Below are 22,962 nucleotides of genomic sequence, written 5' to 3' on the forward strand. Positions count from 1 at the left end.
AGTTCATGGCCAGTGGTTGCATCGACCAGTTAATCAATGCGGGGTAGCGGGAAGCTATCCTTGGTACATGCCTTGTTAAGATTCTTGTAGTCTACGCACATTCGCCACTTTCCGCTAGGTTTCTTGACCATGACCAAGTTGGAGATCCACTGAGGATAATTGACCTAGCGGATAAATCTGATGCCCTGGAGCTTGGCGACCTCTTCCCCTATAGCACGATATCTTTCTTCATCGAAGGCCCTCCGCTGCTGCTTCACAGAGTAGAAAGATGGTTTGATGCTTAACTTGTGTGTGAAGATCTCAGGGGAGATGTCGGGCATATCAGCGTAGGACCATGCAAAGACGGTGGCGTTGTCACGGAGAAATTGAGTGAGCTCTGCCGCTATCTCTCGGGCGAGCTGAGCGCCGATTCGGATTGTCCGCTCTGGATGTTCGACGAAGATGCTGATAACCCTCAAAGATGTTTCTGGGTCTATAGGCTCCTTTCTTATGTATTTCTCCTCGTCATCCCTGGGATCCTCAAAGATGTTGGCCGGTGGCGTATGATTTCCTATCGTTAGGATTTCATGGCTGCGTGTCGACCGTGCTATAGTTGTTGAGTAACATTCTCGTGCCAGCTGTTGGCTTCCTTTCACACATCCTGTCCCGTTGGGTGTGGGGAACTTCATGAGAAGCATGTACCCGACTATGATGCACTTGAGCATGTTAAGTGTCGGTCGACCGATAATGGCGTTATATGAACTGAAGCAATCGACCACGATGAACTCCGTATGAATCTCCGCCGTACACAGACTAGCATAGATAACTAGTCGCATGTAGTCAGAACCCAACGGTTGCATGACGTCACAAAAGAAGCTGAGCAGCGGCTCGTGGTCCTGGAGCAATTTTCTGTTCCATTGGAGCTGGTTGTAGCAGCCATTAAAGATGACATTTACAGCAGATCCGCTGTCAACTAGGACTGTCCCCACTGACGATTCGTCGAGTATAGCATCGATCAAGAATAGATAGTCATGGGGTAGATGGACTCCTCGCTCTTCCTCTTCCGAGAAGGTGATGGGTTCTCAACCAGATCTTGGGAGTTTAGCAGATCTCTCATAGCCAATGTTGCAAACTTCTTTACGGTGGTTAGAGCGTGCATAGCGCTTTCTTGCCCTATGAGACATATCGGTGCTTGGAGCTCCTCCGTCGATGGTGTTGATTCGGCGCATGGGTTCGATGTTGGCAACCACAGGTGGCGGTTGGCGCACTTTAAATTGTTCCAGCTTACCATCACGGTACAGAGTCTCAATAGCTGTTTTGAGAGCATTGCAATTGTTGGTGTTGTGACCGCTATCCTCGTGGTATTTTCACTACTTGCCAGTGTTCTTGGGCTTCCCCACCCGTGGGTATTTTCTTGGTAGTGGTGGCGAAATCTGGTCCTTGCACTGGTTGTATATCTCCTCATATGAGGCTGTGAGGACTGTAAACACTGAGTACCCCTGAGAAAACTCCGTCGGTTTGTTACGGCTATCCCCATGGGATGAGCGGTTGCCTTTATTGTAATGTTGGTCCTTCTGCAGCTTGCTCTGGTAGTTGCCTTATTGCCACTCTCTCTTCTTGTCAGCTGGTGGCATAGCAGAGGTTTTGTTAGCTGTTTCCTGTTGGCTAGAGGCAGATTGAATGGGTTTTGCAGGAGTTGGTGGGTGGAGGTGGCGGGGTCTCTTTATATGTAATGAACTCCGCCTATGCGTGGAGGACGGCCTCGCTCATGACATGGTCATATGAGGCACTCGGATGATTGTAGTTGAGATGATAGAGAAATGGTCCCTTTAGGAGCCCTTGCTTGAAGGCGGCCAAAGTCATTGTCCTGTCGGGGTCGCAGCACCTGGATGTCGCCGCGCTCCACCTGGTGACGAAGGCCTTTAGCATTTCATCAGTGTTCTGTTTGATGTTGAATAGCTGACTTGTGTTGTGATGTTTAGCGGCCAACAGGATGAATCTTGACAAGAAAGCGTTTGATAATTCATGAAATGAGTCTATGGATCTTGGTGGACACTTGAAAAACTAGCTCATTTCCTCACTATCCAATGTTTCGCTGAACAGTGGCAGAGGGTGGCGTCATCAAATCCCTTGTTGTTAATGACCTTCTTGAAGGTGTCCATGTGAACGAAGGGGTCGGTCATGCCGTTGTAATGTGGCATCTTTGGTGTCTTTGCAAATGCTAGTCTGACACCTTGCAAGATCCTGGCGGTGAATGGTCCCGGTCTAGACGTAAAAAGAGGATTTGGTATTGGCGCTGGGGTGCCTGCCTCTGCCCAGATTAGCCTTTGCTCTAATCGCTACATTCTTTATAGGATTAAGGTTGTTGTGTCGCCAGCAGGCCCTGCCTGGAGATTCCGCTGAACCAGCTCCCGCCTGGGGACAGGTGGATTGCCCTCGGTCCTGGTCCTAGCTGCCGAGCGGTTGGTGTGCAGCTGTGACTCCGCTTCCTGTTCCATCACTAAGCGGGGCAGGGGAGGTGGGCCCATTCCCAATAGCTCTGGTGGGTTCGGCGATACCTGCATTTGTATGATTGGTACGGGTACCAATCCGCCGGTATTGGGTCGACTACGTCTGGTGCTCCGCAATTGCTCACTCTGTGCTGGGTTAGCGTTTGCCTCAAGCGCCCTTTTCAGCTCGTCAAATTTTGACATCAGCGTGGCCACCTGCTTTTGGGCCTCGACCTTCTCTTTGCACTCTTGTTCGCGCTCTCTATTCGCTTTGTGGAGGTCCGCCAATGTCAGCTCATACATAGCGGCGAGATCTCGACCTAGTGGGCGACTGCTGCTCGGTCGTGCTTCCGCTGCAGTCTGGGTCGACGGGACCTAGGATGAGCCCTGGGGTTCCATGCTAGGGTTTACCGGAGTGTTGAATAGTGCTCAGTTAACGTTAACCGCGGGGTTGGCAGATTGATCCACTTGCTCCTCAGCGTTTCCCCCGCTACCGTTAGTCATGGTGATTGTGGTGGTGGGATGGCTTTTTATTCAAAGATTCCCACAGACGGCGCCAATGTTAATGCTTTAGATTCGGGCGGTAGCCCAAGTCTTTGGTTAACGCTTGTCCGATGGGCGGACCGCTACTCAAATGACGTGATGACTTCCGCTACATGTCAAGTGAAATACAAAGGGCGTCAGAGGGAGACCGCGCTGGGCGGTCTTGTCTTCTCCGATGCCAAAGTTAGTCAATGTATTTATGTTGACAGAATAACAGTAGGTAAGTAGTAAATGCGTTATTAATGAGGAGATGGGAGAGAACCTTTTATAGGTAGGGAAGATGCTTAGCTCCTCCTTGTTTTCGATGTGGGACTGATATGCTTCAGTTCCCAACTTCTGGAGATTCTGATGCCAACTTGGCACGACGCGTCAGTTGTGATCTGAGGGTGAGCCAAGGCTCAGGTGGTAGCCTGTTTGACTGTGTTTCCGTAGGTCACACAGTTGGAAGTAGCTGGTACCGCTGGCTGTATCATGAGCGTGGCTCATTATAGCTAATTATGCTTGCAAATGCTTATGTAAGTACAGTGATATTGGTGGCTAATGAAAAATTGCTCAATTGGGGTCATGTTGTTGATTGGGAAGTAGTTATGTGTCCTGTGATTATGTGTCCAAGTAGTTCTTCTCCACAAGGGATTGGGAGTTCCCGTTCTGATGACATGTCCCTTGAGAATCATGTAGCTGAAGTAATGGCTGTCCATAATAGTAATGTTGATTCTGATTCTGTTCATGTTTCTGATATTCCATTACCTTTTCCCTCACGCATAAATGATTCCCTTCAGGAGGTACCTTGTGGCTTAGGATTCCTTGTATCCAACAGGGAATAAAGGCAGGTTGAGGTTGGTAAAGTTTCAATGGAGAAAATCTGGAGAAGAAAGATAGAAGAGTTTTGTCGTGGTTTTGGAGAAAGAAGAGAGAGAGAGAGAGAGAGAGAGAGAGGACCCAAAAAGAAAAAGGAAAATCTGACTTTGAGGGTATTTTAGGAAGCGCAAAAAGATAGGGATTTTGTCCATTTACCCCATTTTTAGGGATTTTTTTCTCACTAAACCCATTAAGTTTTTTAATTCCCTTTTACCCAATGCACTCTAAGGGAGTCTTCCCTAATACCCCATTAAGATTTTTTTTTTTTTTATTTTTTTTTAATACCATTTTACCCCTCACCCCTTTGTTACTTAGAGAAAGAGAGAGAAAATGGAAGAGAGATTCGCCGGAGCCCGTCACCGGTCGCCGGAATCAGCGGTCAACTTTGGCCGGATTCCCGTCACCGGCCGCCGCCCACCGGATTTTTCTGAAAACCTCTATTGCCCTCCAATAGAGGGGCAATAGGGGCAATAAAGGTCTATTGCCCCCCAATAGACGTCTATTGCCCTCTAATAGAACTTTCGGTTGCAGGAATGAAAACTAATTTTTCTAAGATTAGACAAATAAAACTTTGATTAAAGAAAAAAAATGAGGTAATTACATCAATTCAAAACATATATTGCCCCCCAATAGACGTCTATTGCCCCCTAATAGAACTTTCGGTAGCCGGAATAAGAACTAATTTTTCTAGGATTAGACAAATAAAACTTTGATTAAAGAAAAAAAATGAGGTAATTACATCAATTCAAAACATATATTGCCCCCCAATAGACGTCTATTGCCCCCTAATAGACATTCAAAATTTATTTTCTTTCCTTATGTCCCGTTACTTAAAAAAAAAAAAAATCTGATTTGTGCACCCAAGTTCAAGAGCTGTGTTTCTCGCCGGTGGTCCGACCGGAGCTTTTACCAGAGAGGTAGCTTCGAGCATAGCTACTTCGTCGCCTTCAGGTAGCTTCGACCTGATGATTTGTGCCTAGACCTGGATGCACTCCCTCGAGTACCCGGCTGGGATCATCTGCTCGGTGACGTTGCGGAGGTCAGTCACTGCTGCATCTCATCCTACAACCGGCCACCACGAATTGGGCAAACCCGTCGGCCCTCTGAAATCAACCTGGAAGAGCCAGGGTCGTCGCCTTCTGTCCACACCTCCGATCCGCCCTTCTACCTTCAGCACGATCAGACCCGGGTCTTGATCACCCGACCCCCAACCCGAATAGTCCCTAGTAGTGTAAATCTCGAATAGTCCTTATTAAAGTTCGGCGGGGATAATCTGCTCGGTGATGTTGCGAAGGTCAGTCACCGCTTTGGTCGTTGCTATGATCGTCGAGGTCGACTCCAATTTGGACCAGCGCCGGAGCCGGAGGGGAGAGAGAGTCTGGGTCGTGCGCTGGAGCCGGAGCCGGAGGGGAGAGAAAGCCTGGAGGAAAGGGAGACGGCCTGGGTCCAGCGCCGGAGCCAGAGGGGAGAGAAAGCCTGGAGGAAAGGGAGACGGCCTGGGTCCAGCGCCGGAGCCGGAGGGGAGAGAAAGCCTGGGTTGTGCGCCTGAGCCGGAGGTCAGTATAGAGAGAGGGAGGGGCAGAGAGAGATCGGGATGAGAGAGAGATTGGGGCTGAGTGGGTGTGGTTGTAATTGTTTAATTGGGTTGAGGGTAAAATGGTCATTTTCTATTAAATTGTGTATGTGAGAATAAAAATCTGTTGCTGGTGTAAGTGGGATAACTTTGGCTCATTTTGGGGCTTTTGGTCAAGAGCCCAAAAACATATGAGTTGAAACATTATTAAAAAATGAAAGGGTGTGTGGTTTGTAAATTTGGTTGTGCAAATTTCACTCCCCATAATTTATTGTCTGTAAGTATTTTTGTATGAAGGCACATGCACATATAAGTAATCTAATAATAAAAAAATAAGAGAGGTCTAGTAAGAAGATTAGGAGGTACCAATAGAACATCTGTAGAGGCCAACACATTAATCCGTATGTGTTCTTCATACAACCAGATGCAAGATTTCTAGCAGCATTCACATACCCAGCAATCAATCTTCCAAACTCGTACAAATGTAGGCTCAGTACTATCATATCTAACTCTAACTGCCCCAGTGCCAAGTACACCATAAAATAGAAGAAAAGCCTTCGCTATTACTCTTCTTTTGAATTGGTTTATTCAATTCCTTGAACTCATCATGAAAACTCACCATACAACAACCACCATTCCATAGCACATTGTTGCGTTCAAACCAAATGGCGCCCCAAGGTTATCATAAAGATCTCTGCAAACTCAGTTGGTACAGAGCTTAGAGCATCTTTAGCAATGCTAGTCATTTTTTAGTCAACTTTTAACTAAAGTAGCTAAAAAGTTGTGTTGACTAGCCACTTTAGAAATACGTCTACATAAATCTCTCTTTTTTAGCTTTATTTGAATTTATATTATTTATTGAATAAAGAAAAAATAGTTTAATAGAATGACTTAAAATGAATGTTTTAAATTAACAAAAATAATAGAGAGCCTCATCTCGCTTTCTATATTTAGGAGCGAGATAGCTAAAAGTTAAAATGGAGAATCACTTAGTGGAGCTGCTAAAATTGATAAAAAAAACTAAAGATGCTCTCTAAAATAACTAAGGAGTTAAAATAGAGAGTTTATTAAAGATGCTTTTAGGACATAGGCCATGTTTGGTAGAGTAGATAAGATTAGATTAGGATTTCAAAATGGATTAGACTAGATTAGATTGGATAGGAGATGCCAACTCCAAACCAAATCTTGTGTTTGTTTAATAGGATTGGAAATTGGATAACTAAAACATAAAAAAAAAAAAACATAAAAAAAAGCCATGGACTCGTCATCTTCATCTTCTCCTTCATCTTTTACCTCTGCAACCTTCACTCAACTTAGCCATGGCGCCTCCCTCATGGTTGTTTCCACCTTCAACATCCACAAACGCAACGTCGACCAAGTCAACGGTTGCCTCATCGAGATCCGCCGCAAGCTGCCATCTCACGTCACCGCCGAAGAGGACGCCGACGAAGAAGAATACATCGAAAAAGACGATCAAGAGCGGCCGCGAGGGTTTGGGTTCGGACTGCGAGACCGTTATTGATCGGAAAACAATGCCGTCCAGGTCCTTGGACAAGAAATCGATTCCCTCTTGCAGAATCTCATCCTCGCTGCCCAATTCGAATATGAGAAGAGGCGGTTTCATCGAGGAGGCCAAGTTTGATCCACTCTCGAATTATCGAGCACCTAGTTTTTCTTCTTCAGCGGACAAGCTCAATTTGTTTTCGAAGACGGAGGCGCAGGTGTGTTCTGCTTTTTTGATCATATCCAGATGGATAAGATTTATCTTACCTTATCAGCAAGATTTGATATGAAGATCTGACATGATTAAAATTTTCTGGTTACTCAAAATCCACACGTCCAAACACAACTCCTCATTACATAGGAGATAATTAATTTTGTCCAGGTATCATCTCCAGGCAAACAAACGCGGCCATAGTGTACACACTCAAGGATTGAGCTTGCCTGGTATTCCCTTGCCTTCAATCCCAACAGACTACGAAGCCAGGCACACCACGTCACGTCATAGTTCTTAAACACAGCTCCATCCTGAAGCTTCATTCTCCTCTTCAAGTTCAATTTTGTGGGTGGAACAACTGCTTTCCAGATCAGTTTCTGGGCCCAATTAAGATTTTGTCCATGCCGGAGTTAGAAACCGTTATGGGTGCAAATCACCATGTTATATCAAACGGTCACTCATATTTATTGCAAGAGAAAACCATATATAACCAATTGCATACGATTATTTCAATTCACTGCTACAATATTAGACTTGTTAAATACTGTGTTGAGGTAAAAGGTTTGTAGAATAGTTGTATGACTTCTCCTTTTTTCTTTCGTTTCAATAAATAACGAACCCCTATCTTCACAGAATGTACAACCCGTTTCAACACCATGAAACTTTAGATTACGGGAAAATAAAATTAACAAATATAAGTCAGTAATGCTACACATTTTGGTGTATAAAGCTATGCTACATTCGCTCTGTAGCATCAACCAGTCCACATCTCTGTCTCCTGCACATCAAGCTTTGTTTTCTGCATTCACTGGACAATTTTTCCAGAGGAACAAGATAGCTGTGTAGCCACAAAGGGCCAGATTGCTAATACGTGCTGATTGACAATTTAAAATCGAGGCTTAGTATTTCGGACAACTCATTATATCAGCCTGCATTGAGAGAGACGAATATTATAACAAAGACTGAAGGTTTCAGAGTAAGTCAAAAATCATCCTGCTTATGTGATAACTTAAATTCATGTGATATTTGTTTACCTTCGATTATGCACCAACAACGGTTCCAAGGAGAGACTTCTCATTTCGGGACTGACCATTAGGTCCCACACCTGGAGGGGCATGAACAACAATTGGAAGAACCCACTCACTTTTGTCTCTTCCATCTACAAGAAGAGGATGATCGTACCTGGATATCAAAAGATCACAGTTGTCAGAAAATCAAGGATATTAGGAACTATAGCATCATTAGCAATCTGTGATTGACACCCAGTAACCTTTTTTAGGTTTAAGCCATCTAGTAATCTAGAAATAATGTGTCAGAACTTATTGTGACAAATAACCTCTTGCACATTATAGTTTGGTTAAGAAGAAGCTTATACACAACGCTAAATTTTCATTACCTGGTCCAGTCAACATTCTTTGGAGTGGTAAAAAATTCAAACCGAAGGACCCATTTTATAGATACATGAGGAGTGGAGAAAGACATAGGCCCATCCATAGGAATGGAAAAGAGAAAACTTGTCTGCACCAAATCGGCAACAACCTCGTAATGATCACTCTGAACCTACAAAAGATAACAAGACACATGACACATGGCAGAAAAGTAAAGCATGGAAATGACCTGTAAAAAGCCATCTGCCTCCCATAAAAAATTAATTGAAACATACTAAAGTCAATTATTTCATCCCCACATAAAATCTTTACTTTTTCCCTCAAATTACTCAACAGTTTGTTGGCTTTTCCTCATCACTCTGTGTGCAATTAAATAAACTAGGATTAATAAATTGAAGCAATGTAAATTCAAAACAAACATGCCGAGGATTACAACATGTCTCGACAATCATAATCAAACTACTTTATGTAACTGGCAGAAATTTACAATGAAAGAAGCAGAGAAGTAACAAGACCAACCACATTACATGCTTACCTGTAACCTTCTATAAAATCAGACGGGGACATTACAATGTGAATTGGTGTTGATTTATAGTCAATCCAGTCAAGCTTTTGTAATTGTTTTTTATTTATTTATTTACTTATAGAGAAACAGCTTTTATCAATTAAATCATGACAAGCATAATACAACAAGGTGGACAAGGTGGCCAAGGAGTCCACTAAAAGGAGATAGATAGACTAAAACTGCCAAACCAGCCTAGACAAAGAACCCTACACTGCATGAGGACAACCGAGGGGTTATTGTGTTTAAGGTCTTAGAAGGGTGACAAAGGTGAAGGGAATGGGAGTTGTGGTTAATGAGACTGGGATTGAAGAGAGAAGGGAATATAGGGTCTGGAATTACACCAGAACGGTTCTTGTAATCGCACAATCTTTTTTCACAAATTACTAAAGAGATATGTATGAGATAGAACACAAGCAATCTCATTCACCATTTCCAGCAATACATAGTGACTCTTATATAGAGCTACCAAATGTACCAGAAACAGACCCAAAACCCATATTAACGACTTCGAGGAATTCTAATAGTCAAATCATTAAGGACCCTACAGAAATGCCTTAGAAAACTAAAAACATGCATCTTAAATGAAACATCCAGAAGACATGAAAATTCTGTAGAAACTAGAAGACTCTAGCAAATCTAAATGATTATGGCCTCTTCTAATTTTATTTCTCTATCATTTCATCCATTTTGAAAAGCTCATAAGTCCACATCTGATCTTCATTAACTCTCTCCCACTTGACACTATTAGCCTCCGGCGAATTGAAGCTACGGTACAGCTCATAAAGAGGAGTAAGGCGAATCAACTCTTCTTATCCAGGTACAATCTGAAAAAGGTGATGAGCTGGTAAGGGATAGAGAGGTAGTATTTATAGGTGGATGGGAGGCAAGGGTGGTTTTCTGGTAGAGTGGAGAACACAAAGCTTTCTGTATTCCTTTGCTCATGGTATCTGTATGGTGTAAGGTCAAATGTAAAGGTTGAACTGATTCTGAGGATTCCAAGGTTTAAAAGAATGTCCAAAGCATACACATTGTTACAGATCCTCTTAGCCACCTTAAGAGGACCCGTACTCTTGGCCTGAAGCTCATCATCCTCCTTAGGTGTTGCAAACACATACCTGTTACCTTTGCATATGCCATTTGTCTTTTCCCTCCAGTCCTTCCTAATCACTAGCAACATCTTCTGCAACACATACCTGTTTTCGAATTCTTCTATCATTCAGTTCTACTCAGTTCTGTCTTTAGTTCTTCAGCCCTAAAGCATCTTCAGGCTGTTCTTGAGTGCCTGATCTTGTCACTAACACTTCTTCAAATAATCATTCAGAAAATTCCCAATTTCCCCATACCAAGCCACACTTCTTCTGATATTATCAACACTTCTGCAAATAGTCATTCAGAAAATTACCAACCTCCCAATACCAAACCACACTTCTTATGAACTTCACCCTTTTGGGCAACCTACTGGCCTTCAATGAAACATCCAAAATACTTGAGATAAGTTCTTCGGGAAAAATACAACACATCAGCAACTTCTCTACCCTAAAGTTTAAATCTTTTCCAATCAAAACCTTAACCATTATATTCCCCCAGGTCTTGGAACATCGAACTTTAAATCTCATTCTAAGCACCTATTTTCTTGTTGGTCAGACCTAACTCCAGGTACTAGTGCCGAATTGACATGACCCTCTATTGGTTAAACAGTTACCTATTGGATCCTAAACAGCCTTAAAGACAACCACACAACACAACCATGCCTTCAACAGACCAAGTAATTCATATTTTTGCTATCAAGAATTCAAGATATGATTTAAGTACAAAGAATCATCTACAGCTCTAGAGAAAAGTGTTTATGGACTCTCGAAGTCTCCGTTTTCCTAGTACCTAATAAGCACAAAAAGACCGACTTGAAAGTCAAGAAAGCACTTGCATATCTTGGAAACTTCTAAAGACCAAGTATGGAAACACCTTAAACAGAAGGAAAAAAAAAAACCAAGAAAAAGAATACTCTAAACGTTCTGAAAGTAAAACTGTGTCCTATATCGGCAAATAATTCTCATCTATGAGTAAAAGTCGGCTAATAACTCTAGAATAAAGACCCAAATAAAAAACATCATTTTAAGCAGAGACCAAAGAAAAATAGCTTCGCCTCTTCAGAAACTTTTAGCTTTTTATCATGAGAAAGAAGATTTTATTAAAATCTAAGAAGCACCGATACGGGTACGAGTAACCGGATACGATACGATCGGATATGTGGAAACGACAAATCTTAAATGTAATAGGAAACAGGTACGTGAAGGAAACGCCAATTATATATATATATATATATATATAATTAGAAAAAGAAAAAAATATGAAACCACAATTACTGCCCAACATATCAGCATATCTATCATCTATAAAGATATTTTACATGTGCAAAAGAGGAATCAGAAAATTCTCTCTCTAGGATGAGAGCGTCTCGCTCTAGGATAGAGCCAACCCAGGTCCTACTGACCTCTTCCCTTTCATCACCACTCTCCTCCGCCACCAGCTAACAGCCACCGCCCCGATTTTAGCCTTTTTTACCGTAATCCATCTCTCCCGACCATTCCCTATTTTAAATTCTCAGATCCACATCCACTTCAATTAGATCTATCACTTTCGATCAATTTTACACTTTTACACCCATCAATCCGCATCTTCTTTCCCATCTCCACCGTCGCCTCCACCGACCCATCACCGTCGGACTTTTCTGCAATTGTTATTGACGCCTGCCCCTCGATCTACTTTCACTATGCTCGATCTCTCTATTCATTCTCAAACCACCATGGTCTCTTCTGAGATTGTTCGTGGTGGTTCATCTCACACAACCCCTTCTGAAATAGACATTGGTGACTGGTCAGATGCAGTCACACGGCCACAATGAGGCTCATGTCTTGGAATTGTCAGGGATTGGGGCCATCTTTGACAGGTGATTCACTTCGTCACCTTCATCAACAACATTGGCCCTCTATGCTTTTCTTGATGGAAACTGGGCAACAGGAAAGTGTCTTGAACTCTTGGCAAACTGAACTGAAGTATGACCATCTTTTTGTTGTTGATCCTGTAAATACGGGTGGTGGTCTAGCTTTGTTTTGGGATAAGTCGGTTCAAGTTGTAGTTCTTAGTAGTTCTGTTAACTATGTACATACACTAGTTACTTTTGTTCAACAAGCAGTCTCTTGTAAGATAACTTGGTTACCCACGTTTCCGATTTATTTACCTTCTGGCGTTTCCGAATTGGATACGGACGTTTCCAAAACGTTTCCAAATCAGGATACGCGATTCCGAGCGTTTCCGACCCGTTTCGCGTTTCGATACGGGAAACGCGGGCATTTTCGCGTTTCCGTGCATCATAGATTAAAATTAATACATCACACAAACATGACAACCAGAGGATGACATGTCTAGTGAACTAATAACTACCAAATAACTATGAAGAAATATATGAACTGTTCTACCCTCCCCCTATAGTCCTATACTACAGACTCCCATACAAAAACTAGCAACAGTTGGAGATTCTTTGAACAGGATCTTAACCCGCAAAGCTTTCCTACCTGCTTCCTATAGCTCCTGAAAATCCTTCAATTTCTATTGATACACTACTGAAGACCCGGCCATCACTCCACACATTCCATAAAATCACCCTTTCCCTTCTGAAAGCCTTGTGATTTTCTTCAGTTACCGTCTGATCACCTGTTCCTTCAACGTCCAATTGCACTAAATTTCTGATAAAGATTTTATGACCTTTGGCATGCGTTTATTACTCCTGAATTACTGACGTACGATGTTTATTATCTTTCATTTTCATATATATCCTGTGAGTCATACCTATATTCATAGTTTGCTAGGGTTTAACGAACAACCATTTAATAATTAAAACCACTATGTCCTTGCTTAACCGCCTCTTGTTTTGGACTATTTGACAACTGAAATATTTCATTAATCATTCAATTAACAGCTTGAAATAAAAATATCCTACCTTCGTAATTGTAGGGGAATTCTTCCGAGAAGGATGGACATATCGCCGACTAATAGTTTCTGAAGTCTCCAACGTTATAGAAACCTGAAAAAGAGTAGCAATGATAAGCGACGACTGCATAAATTCATGAATCACTGTAAATGATATCTCAATTACTTATGATATTACTACCTCAAGGCATCTTCTAGCTCCTTCTTCATGAAAGAAAGTAAGAGTTCCACCAATCTGTTTCCAAGGAAAGTTGTTAAATAGTCAAAACCGAAACAACAAGAGAAGAATATATGATGCAAGACAGGCGGAAGACACTATAAGAAAATGACATTACCATATCACTGAAGTAATAATTAGAATCAGAATTTTTCGGGGAAAATCTAAGCAGAACTTTGTTGTCCAGCCGAATGTTGTAGGACCTCCCTCGAATAAAGCCTTCTGCTGTAGAAAATATTTGCAGAAAGTAAGTTTTCTCGGACTTAGTACACAAAAACTACAGAACTGAAGATGTATAACAGTACAAGTATGAAATTTGATCTACATGCTAAGGTTTCAGCAGCACCAGCTGCTGGTGAAGTAGATGCTCTTGCTTCATCTTCTAAAGGAAGGGACTTTGTACGTTTCTGCTGCTTGCTTGGAGAGCCTAAGGCAGAGGAATTCTTGGGTGACTGGAGATCTGCTTAAAAAAAAGTAATTTGTCACTTAGAACAGCTACTCCTCTGACTTTAAATAAAGAGAAATACAAGATTCTTAATGATCAATGGATATGGTCAAGAAATTGCAACTATAATTGAATGCAATGACAGAACAGAAACGTATCACAGGAACTCAACCCACGGCCATAAACACAAAGAAACCATTCTGGAAACAAGAAGTTCAATACATAAAGCTACTTGAAAACTTTGCTTGGTCACATAACTCACCAGCACCAGTATCATACATGACTTCAGCGACGGAGAGAAGTGGAAGTGCCAGATTTGAAGATAGACTTGTGCGTTCTCCTTCATGATATGTATCCTTATTTGAAGACCTTGCTGATTGCAATGATAATGAACTTCCAAAGGTTCTATTCATATGTTCTTTCATAGGATTGTAAGACGAAACGGATGAGATCTCATCCCTTGAGCTTTCATAGCCATCCTCAATCCCATCATATATATCATTCGCTCTCACCTGTTCAAAGATAAGTTGATGGGGGAAAAGCATAATTTTCAAACTTCTACAGACAAGCATATTACTTACTCAAGAACGCTAAGGATTATGCATTTCCTAGGAAAGGTGGAAACACAGTTCCTAGTAAGACAGAAAAAAGGAATAAAAGCCTACCCATTCAGAGTCACCATCCATCTCTTTCCAGTACATATCGATTTGCATGGTTGCCGAAGGAACAATACCTGAAAACATAATTGACAAATACATCTCATAATATTTCTAACATATCTGGAATAAAAATGAACAAAAATAATTCACAAATTATCAACATGAAGAAACTGCAAAGTCCGCTGATTTTAGAATAGGTTACATCAAATTACTTAAAATATATATATATAAGACAAAAGTATGTATCCCCATCCACTCCATACTGTTCTCACGCCCACCTCTCTTCCACCATAAAAATTATGACAACAAAGACGATGACACAGCATTTTTGAGCAAAAATATAAAGAAATTAACAGCCAAAAAAAAGTAAGAGCATCTAAAGCACCTTGATCTAAAATTGAAAAAAAACAAATATAATTTACCTTTGTTATATATACAAAAGATTTATTTGTGGATATACACTTTATACAACTAATAATAGAAGTGTAAGCAAGCATTAAGGATAGCAAAACCCAGAACTTTCTCTTATATCACTCTATTCCTAAACTTAGCTTTGACTTTTACATTCAAACGAAGAAAGGAAAAGATCGGCCAACTAAAGGACGAACAACATGTATAGTAGACACTAATCCCTTGGGTGGGTATAAAAATTATCAGCTACTAATCAATATCGTTGATAGGACTGATCTAAAAGCTTCTCCATTCATTAGTCTTGCATTTTAAGTAAATATCTGTTCAAAAATAAATTCATTCTTCATTTGTAAAGTGTATATTCTAGAGGAAAAAACGTAAAAGGTCACTAGACATCTGTGTGTGCAGGCGTCTGTTTGAACCTAAATATGCACAAGGCTTTTATTTTTTATCTTTACAGAAACAAATTATTGATCAATCAGCAAAGTTATACAATAGAAGTGGACAAGAAGTCCACAAGCAACAAGGAAAAAAACACCAAAGACTAAACAGAAAAACACTACAAACTCTTAATTGAAGGAGATAAAACTCCCAAAGGAAATGAGCCTCGACTATTTTTCTTCAGTCAATCATAATTAAAGAAGTCCTGTAATCTCTAAATTCCACTGAAACAGAAGCTCATAAAGCTGCCAGGTATTTCACTCTAAGTCAAAGTTCCTCTAACCTTACACCTCTGTGATCTTCAAAAATCCTTCTATCTCTTTCCATCCAAAGCACCCAAATGACAGCTAGCACGCTACAACCCCATAGAACCTTAGCCTTTTGGCATTAATGATATTAAATTATCAAGTCAAAGTTACATAAATTTCAACCTGTTTCTAGAACTAAATTGAGTTTAACTACTTTTTTGTGCTCAAACTTGCAATCTTGAACTTTTAAATAAATTATTCTTGAGTCGATAATATAAGCCATATATAGGCAACATCAAATCTATAAGCCTAAACAACTCCTATTTTACAACTACCAAGGTGACAGGAAAAGAAACACTCAAAACTTATCAACTAAGCAATAGAAGGAAACTTCAAATCTATGTGCTAGACCTAAGCTGGTTTCTTGAAAATGTAACAAGCATAGAAATTAAGTGTCTGAGAATATGTAATATACTAGGTATGTTTGAAAATTCCATGTACATGAGCTCTTCGAGGGCGTGTTTGTTGCCCAACAGAAGCAGTTGAAGAATGGGTTAAAATCTGAAAAAGGAACGGTCACTATTTTGTAAAAATGACTATACCCCATCAGTAGGTAGACAACTCCAATTTCTGACAATAGCTCCATTTAAAGAAATGATGTATATAGGGGTTCCATAGGGCTCTAAGATAGCAAATAGGCCCTTAATGGGTGGTTTGTTTTGATCCTAAGATCCAAAGATACCCAATCCTACTACATCCTTCTAGCTTGATGTATGAGATATTCAATTTGGTCATCTCCTAAACAATGCTGTTAAATTTAGGTTAAACATTCTATATGTGAATGGTCCTTCTAGTTTCATGAGAACAAGCAAAAGAAAAAATTACTCTATTATCAAGTCAAATGATACATGTGAACAGGTCCCTATAGTTTTTTGTTCAGCCAGATGCTATATGTGAACGGTGTTTCAGGGATAAGCCTTACGACAATTAAATCATCAGGCTGACATTACAAACTCCACAGAAAATAATGAACTTAAAGAGTCATATTTTGAGATAACTGTTGACTATACACATTTACAAGTCCTAGGTAAAACTTTAAAAAAAAAAAAAATTAAATTAAGCTAAAAAGATTGAATACTGACCATCACTTTGACCCTCTTCTGTTCCCAAGCCACTGGTCTTCTGAGTGACCCATACTTGTAATGGAGTACGAGCTTCCTGAATGATTAAAGTTCATAAGGCTCAAAAATCTAAATGAGAATATAGCACATCAATAAGAAAAAGAGCTAACATATAAGTTAGCACAAGTGTCTTTCAACCAACACATTTCTAAGCAGGTGATTTTTGAGTGAAGTCCATTCTTATTATTGACTACTGCACAGTAACATCAGAATGATTGGCAGCCCATTTGTTACTAATTAATGTGAAATACAGGTAAACTATCCTACATCGTATGAAGAAAATATAATCGACATCAAAGCAGAGCATAAATCTATCACAGATGACACAAATCATGTCAAATCCATCAGAGGAAAAAAAAAAAAAGTCAAAAAGACCAACCATTTCTGGAAAATCTTTAACTGATTCTCCACGAGAGTGGGCATTCTCCAGTATCAGCCATTGTCCAGACATTGTACTCCGAACATAGTACATATAGCGAATGGTAGCACCTTTGTAAGATGGCGGTATAATGCTTGGCAACACTGACCGCACCACGTCTGCAAAAACATAGAGAATATTTATTACAATACCAAATTTATAGTTAAACATTTCCATCCTAAATCTCTTTCTTTTGATAAGCAAGCTAGAAGCTCCATGTACCAACCTCCCTTGGAATTAAAAGGCAAAACATGCAGCTGAATAGGTTCCTATAATGTTATGTTCAACAGATCAGGATCATGTTACCACTTCTTCAACAACAACAAAGCACAAAGATATAACCAGTTTAGAAGATGAATCTTGTTCGTTAATCTGCCTCCATACTGTAGTACACCATTCTAATTAAAGACTCATTCGAGATTGATCTTATCCCCATGAACATCCTAACACTTACAAATCAAAGCAATTTCGATAAAAGCATCTAAAATTTACACAAAGCGCCTAACACATTGAAAATGCTTCAAAATCACAAACACTACTCACATGATTTTGTGGCCCCTGGCGAAACGATTTGATTTGTAACCAGCGCCGGCGTCGAGGCTTCCATGAACACATATTCACCTAAACGTCTCACGTAACAAAAAACAGCTCAAATAAATTCCATAACACATTGAACCAGAAAACCAAATTATCCATAACACATTTCAATTTCGGGCTTTACCTCTTCTCTGTTTGGATCCAGGCACAGGCTTCTGCGTGGCGAACCACTGCGAATCGAGCTTCTCAATCCCTTTAATCTCAAACCCCAGGCGCTCGATCAGCAGAGAATACGCCATGTCGTCATTGTTGCTAGGGTTGGAGATCTCAATGGTGATGACGATTTGATCGCCGGGGCGGTAGACTTCCCTGTCGGTTTGGACCTTGAGAGTAGGGAGGAGCTCGGTAGCTACAGTCGTGGTGGTGGAAGCGAGGCCTCCAAAAATGGCGGATAATCTACGCGGCAACATTTGGCTTCTTCGGTTTTTGACTCCAATTGCTTTTGGTGCTGGTTAGATCTTGATGTGAGAAGCGAGAGCTCAGAAGCGAAAGCTCGTCATGGCTCAGAGTCTGAGTGAGTGGAGGTTATAGTGCGGATCGCGGTGAACGACGACGTTTCGGTAGCTCCATTGGTCTTGGTAGTCTTGGTGGTCTTCTTCTTGTTCGTCGTGTTTGCAGCACACGCGAGACTAGCGGAGATGGGGGACTCTGTTTTTCGCTTCGGGGAATTTTTCAGTTTGGTAGATGCGAGCAGTCTATTTGAGTTTCTTTTTCCTTTTTTTTTTTTATTTTTTTTTTTATGAATCGGGTTGGAATGCTTAGACTTATGCACGAACAGATTATTAATAAATAAAGTAGAATACATTGAGAATGACATTAAATCAAGACCCGATACAGTAACAACAGAACCCTCGTAGAGCACATCTTGAATAATAACGGGTCGCTCCTCTAACCATACATCGTCTACGTAACTAAAGTTAGCAAAGTGTGTCAAACGATTAGTCACACCATTTTTGCTTCTTCTTTTTTTTTTAGTTAAACTAAGATATCCTCCACCTGTAGGTAAAGACTAATCCCTCTCGAGGGGGGTCGGACCCCATTTAGGGTGGAAGCTCTCCTAATACTGGTTGTTCTATTCACAAGGCTCGAACTCGAGACCTTGCTTAAGGAGAACAAGCTCCTTACCACTTGAACCACCGAGCATTAGTATTTTTGGTTCTTTTTTTTGCCATGCCAAGTAAAACCGGTACGTGATTTTTTTTTTTTATTAATTCTTTTCTTTTTCTTTTTTTTTTTTTAAGGGAAAGACGACAATTCGACAATTTGTATCAAATAATGGTAATACTGTGGAAACCTTTATCTCTGCTGCAGAGCAAGTTTAAAGCAGAGAGAGATGGGTTGCATAGCTCCTCCCTCATGTGGTTCGCTAAGACCCAGCCAGCTTTCGTGGGCATCTTCTTTTCCGAAGCCTCCCATCTCCTTCAATTGCACCACAACCTCTCCCAATCTCATTCACTCACCCAACAAGGTAATTTTCCGTTGCTTCACTCTTTTTAACTCTCGCTCTCTCTTTATTTCAGTTTGCGTTGCATGAATCCCAACATTTACCAGGAGACAAATGTTGAAGATTGTTGATGGGTCTTGATTCTGTGGCTGAGTTTGAATTTTCTATAGCAGGAACCGGAGTTTGTGACTTTAGTTAACAATGGTATTGACAAATTGTTGAAATGGTCTGACCCATATTGATTTCTGTGTAGTATAGAGGATAGTTCTTTTCCTTTTAATAGATTGGTATGGGGTATCTGTGAATATAATGGTCACGGCTGCGTGTTTCCATTAGCGTAGCTAAGGTGTTTGATGAAATCACCAAGTTTTGAACTGGTGTGTTAAGTTTGTTCTTTAGTATAATGGATTTGAAAGTGGGAGATGTGAAGAGGTTGAACTTGGCTAGGATAGCAGTTAGCATGTGAAGGTTTCCATTTAGGAGGTATAATTCTCAAGGGTGACTGGTGTCCAAATGTTTCATATGCTCATTATGTTACAAAGAAATTAGCTTTTCGAAACCCTGTTTGAGTTTGGTAGCTGATCGGAAGTCGTTGCTATTTGGTTTATGAACCTCGGAGCACTGTTTATTATGACATGTTGATTTGCTGCTCTCTAGTAGAAACCTAGCAGACACTGTTGAAGTCAATTCTATGGAATTTATGTGTTAGAGAGGGCGCTTTTGAATTTTTGTTTAGGATGATATGCTTTAGTAGTATATGACAAACTGATTAGATTTTGTTACGCACAGTTGTGAACAGCTTCATTCTTGAGCATCATTTTTTTACTAAATGCTCCAATCTGTGATCAATTGTGTAAAAAGTAGAAGGCTTTAGTTAGATTATAGTGGACTACTTCATGGGAATAATCATGTTGATTCATTGAGTTAATTGTTTGCCCCTGTTAACATTTAACCTCAGAAAGAGAGGGTCTCAAATTTCTCGTGCTTGTAAATGCAGGTTTCCTTCGTTCGAGCTGCATGGACCCGGAGATCTCGAGGCGAGGCTGCAAAAAGACCTAATAAGAAATCATGGGGTCAACGGACAGATATGTTCCTAAGGCCATTTTTACTGGATGTTTTCTTTTCAAAACGATTTATCCATGCCAAAGTGATGCACCGTGGTACCAGCAAAGTAATATCTGTGGCAAGCACAAATGCCAAGGATTTGAGATTTACATTGCCGTCGCTTACCGATGACAATGCTTGTCGAGTTATAGGAAACCTGATTGCAGAGAGGTCCAAGGATGCTGATGTATTTGCGATGTCTTTTGAGCCCAAAAAGAATGAGAAGATTGAGGGTAGGCTCGGACTTGTTCTTGATACCATTAAAGAGAACGGTATCATTTTTGTTTAGGACATGTCTGCCAGTTTTAGGTCATATTTGTATTAAATCTCTCCCTATCTCTTCTGTATGTATATGTGTCTTCGCACGAGGTTGATTTTCTGAGATTAAAGAGCTGTTGCAGTCATATTCTCTTTTCTCCCTTTTTGGTAAGGTTGGCTCGGCTCACAGCCTTATAGCTGACGAACTCATAGACATTTCAATGTGGCTAGCTGGAAGCACAGAATATATTGCAGTTTCTTTCAACAACTTATACCTCTGCCATTGGTGTGCATCCAACCTACTTAAATTTTATGGAAAAACATAAAGAACATAAACTTGGTGGTGCATTCGAAGCAGCTGTTGCAAGAAAGGTTTCTGATATAATACAAGTTAAATGAGCAGCTCTCTGCTCATATTCTTCCTCTGATATAAATCACATACATCATGACAGTTGCAAAAATTCAAAACCACAGGAATATAATTTAGAAGAAAAATGACTTGAGATTCTGCCTCACAACTAACATAAGAGACTACCATAAACATGAGCAATAAGAATAGGATAACATACATGATGATAAGTTGAGATGCATTTTCAGTAAACTTCTGAAAATGGCACTCTTTCTAGAGAAACCTACCGTTAGAATCACTCATCTATCGAAGACCATATGTTAAATGGGGTAAAAGAAAAATGATAGAAATAAGAGGTCCAGCTGCAATAAATCATCTCTGATTCTCTCGAGTAGCTTGTTAAAACAGCCTCAGACATGTTGCTTCAGGGTATAGCCAAAAACAATTCCAGCAACAAAGCAATTTGCACCGAACTTTGAACATGTCTACAGTGATACCACCCTGCAAGTAGACATGAAATATTGCCAGTTCAGTCCAACTATTTAAGTTAATCCATCATTTGATATGCTTGTTTGTAAATATGTCTTGTATTCAAAATATACACTTATTCATAAATGACATGAGCAATTTTTAAACACAAGCAGAAAGACTTCGGAAATCTGTTGCCACATTAGTCGATAACACTGGTTTTTCCTGTTTTTACCATTAGAAACTGTTACAAGCCTTGATTAGGCATGGATAGAAGGCTCACTCCCATTCAAGGGAAATTGGCTCAGGTGGAAGACTCATCAACCAACATGTGAAATCATTATGCTGGGCCCTGATTTCAACAGCAAGAAATCTTTCACTTCCATAAATTCTCTTCCTCTATTTGGTTTTTAGCTGGCCAATATTGCTCAAATACTTCTGCCTCTTTGTTTGAACACCAAGAGGCAAAGTACAAATGCACATGCTTGCTGTTCCTGCGTTGAATTGATTCCCATGCAACAGGCTAGGCATTTTCCTGGCTATCTACCCTCCGATGATGGCATATAACACCCTCGCTTTTGGGTCATTATGACTACAACTTGTGGTACGTCAGCAATAGCCAATATACACTACATCAATCTTGGGCTTGGGTCATTATCATTCAAAAAACGTCCCCTCAAGATACAAACAATCTGGATCTCTAATGAAGGTCTTCCAGAAAAGCTACTATAAGGCTCGCTGATATCCTGAAGCAATTGTTTCTCGAATCAGTATTTTGCAACCTGTTTCCTACTGAAAAGTTGTGGTATAATCATTGTGGAATAAATTACAATCAAACAACTAACTATGTGACGTTCATGATAAATTGAAGCAATGTATTGCAAGGATGAACAGAGAGAAAAGAAATTTGAAATTTGTATTGATCATTGCTTGCTTTCTTCATTACAACAGTGGGTTATTTATACAAGAGGTAGTGGTCCAGATTATACAGGGAATCCTAGAGAGAAAGACAAAACTTGAGCTATTGGTTAATTTGTACAATTAAAGCTGGTATAGTGAGCAGAGGTTTCAGGGTTTGGTCAGTCATGCCATTGTTGTGAGTTGTGGCCATGTTAAGGCTGAAATGCCTTGGCTCTGTTTGGACAAGTTCTGTCGTCAATTTCAGGTTTTATCCTCTTCTGAGTTTGGACTTGTTAGGGCTGAATCACCATCTGATTCATCTTTCTCCTCCAGCTCATATGATGAATGTGTATGTGACTTGTGTTGTATTCTTGAGCTGGTATGATCTGGTGTTGCTCTGCCATTATCCCCCTTCAAGCTGATGCCAGGTATGGGAGCAATTAGCTTGCCACTCAGCTCTTGGAATCGATCCACAGGAAGAGATTTTGTGAATATGTCTGCAAGCTGATCAATGGTGGAAATAATCGAAATATGCTGAATTTCAATGAGCTCATTGGCAACGAACTCCCGAATGTAGTGATAGTCCATAACTCCATATCGACATTTTTGGTCCTGGAGTGGAAGACAGGGTTAGCAGCCAAGGCAATAGCACTGATGTTGTCATAGCGAAACAATGGAGGGTTCTGGAGGTGGACATGAAGTTCTTTGAGAAGAGAGCATAAC

At 40.5% G+C, this 22,962-nt stretch overlaps 2 protein-coding genes across 2 annotated transcripts; one reads left to right on the forward strand and one right to left on the reverse strand.

Annotated features, from left to right (window-relative positions):
- Positions 1–7,721: 7,721 nt before the first annotated feature.
- Positions 7,722–18,425, reverse strand: LOC112195927. The gene is made up of 13 exons (XM_024336162.2): positions 17,841–18,425; positions 17,663–17,740; positions 17,081–17,238; positions 16,663–16,738; positions 14,427–14,494; positions 14,024–14,273; positions 13,642–13,776; positions 13,435–13,541; positions 13,281–13,334; positions 13,110–13,193; positions 8,556–8,719; positions 8,194–8,341; positions 7,722–8,088 (listed from the first exon to the last, which is right to left on the reverse strand). Exons 1-12 carry the CDS (start codon positions 18,124–18,126, stop codon positions 8,200–8,202), a joined length of 1,602 nt encoding a protein of 533 aa, XP_024191930.1. The 5' UTR covers positions 18,127–18,425; the 3' UTR covers positions 7,722–8,088; positions 8,194–8,199.
- A 572-nt stretch (positions 18,426–18,997) lies between these two features.
- On the forward strand, positions 18,998–20,790 carry LOC112195934 (50S ribosomal protein L18). Its single transcript, XM_024336175.2, has 2 exons — positions 18,998–19,184; positions 20,158–20,790. The coding sequence occupies exons 1-2, from the start codon at positions 19,050–19,052 to the stop codon at positions 20,551–20,553; spliced, it is 531 nt and encodes a 176-aa protein (XP_024191943.1). The 5' UTR covers positions 18,998–19,049; the 3' UTR covers positions 20,554–20,790.
- Positions 20,791–22,962: the final 2,172 nt, after the last annotated feature.

The sequence above is a fragment of the Rosa chinensis genome, chromosome 1 (genome assembly GCF_002994745.2).
Source record: "Rosa chinensis cultivar Old Blush chromosome 1, RchiOBHm-V2, whole genome shotgun sequence".
Classification (NCBI taxonomy): domain Eukaryota; kingdom Viridiplantae; phylum Streptophyta; class Magnoliopsida; order Rosales; family Rosaceae; genus Rosa; species Rosa chinensis.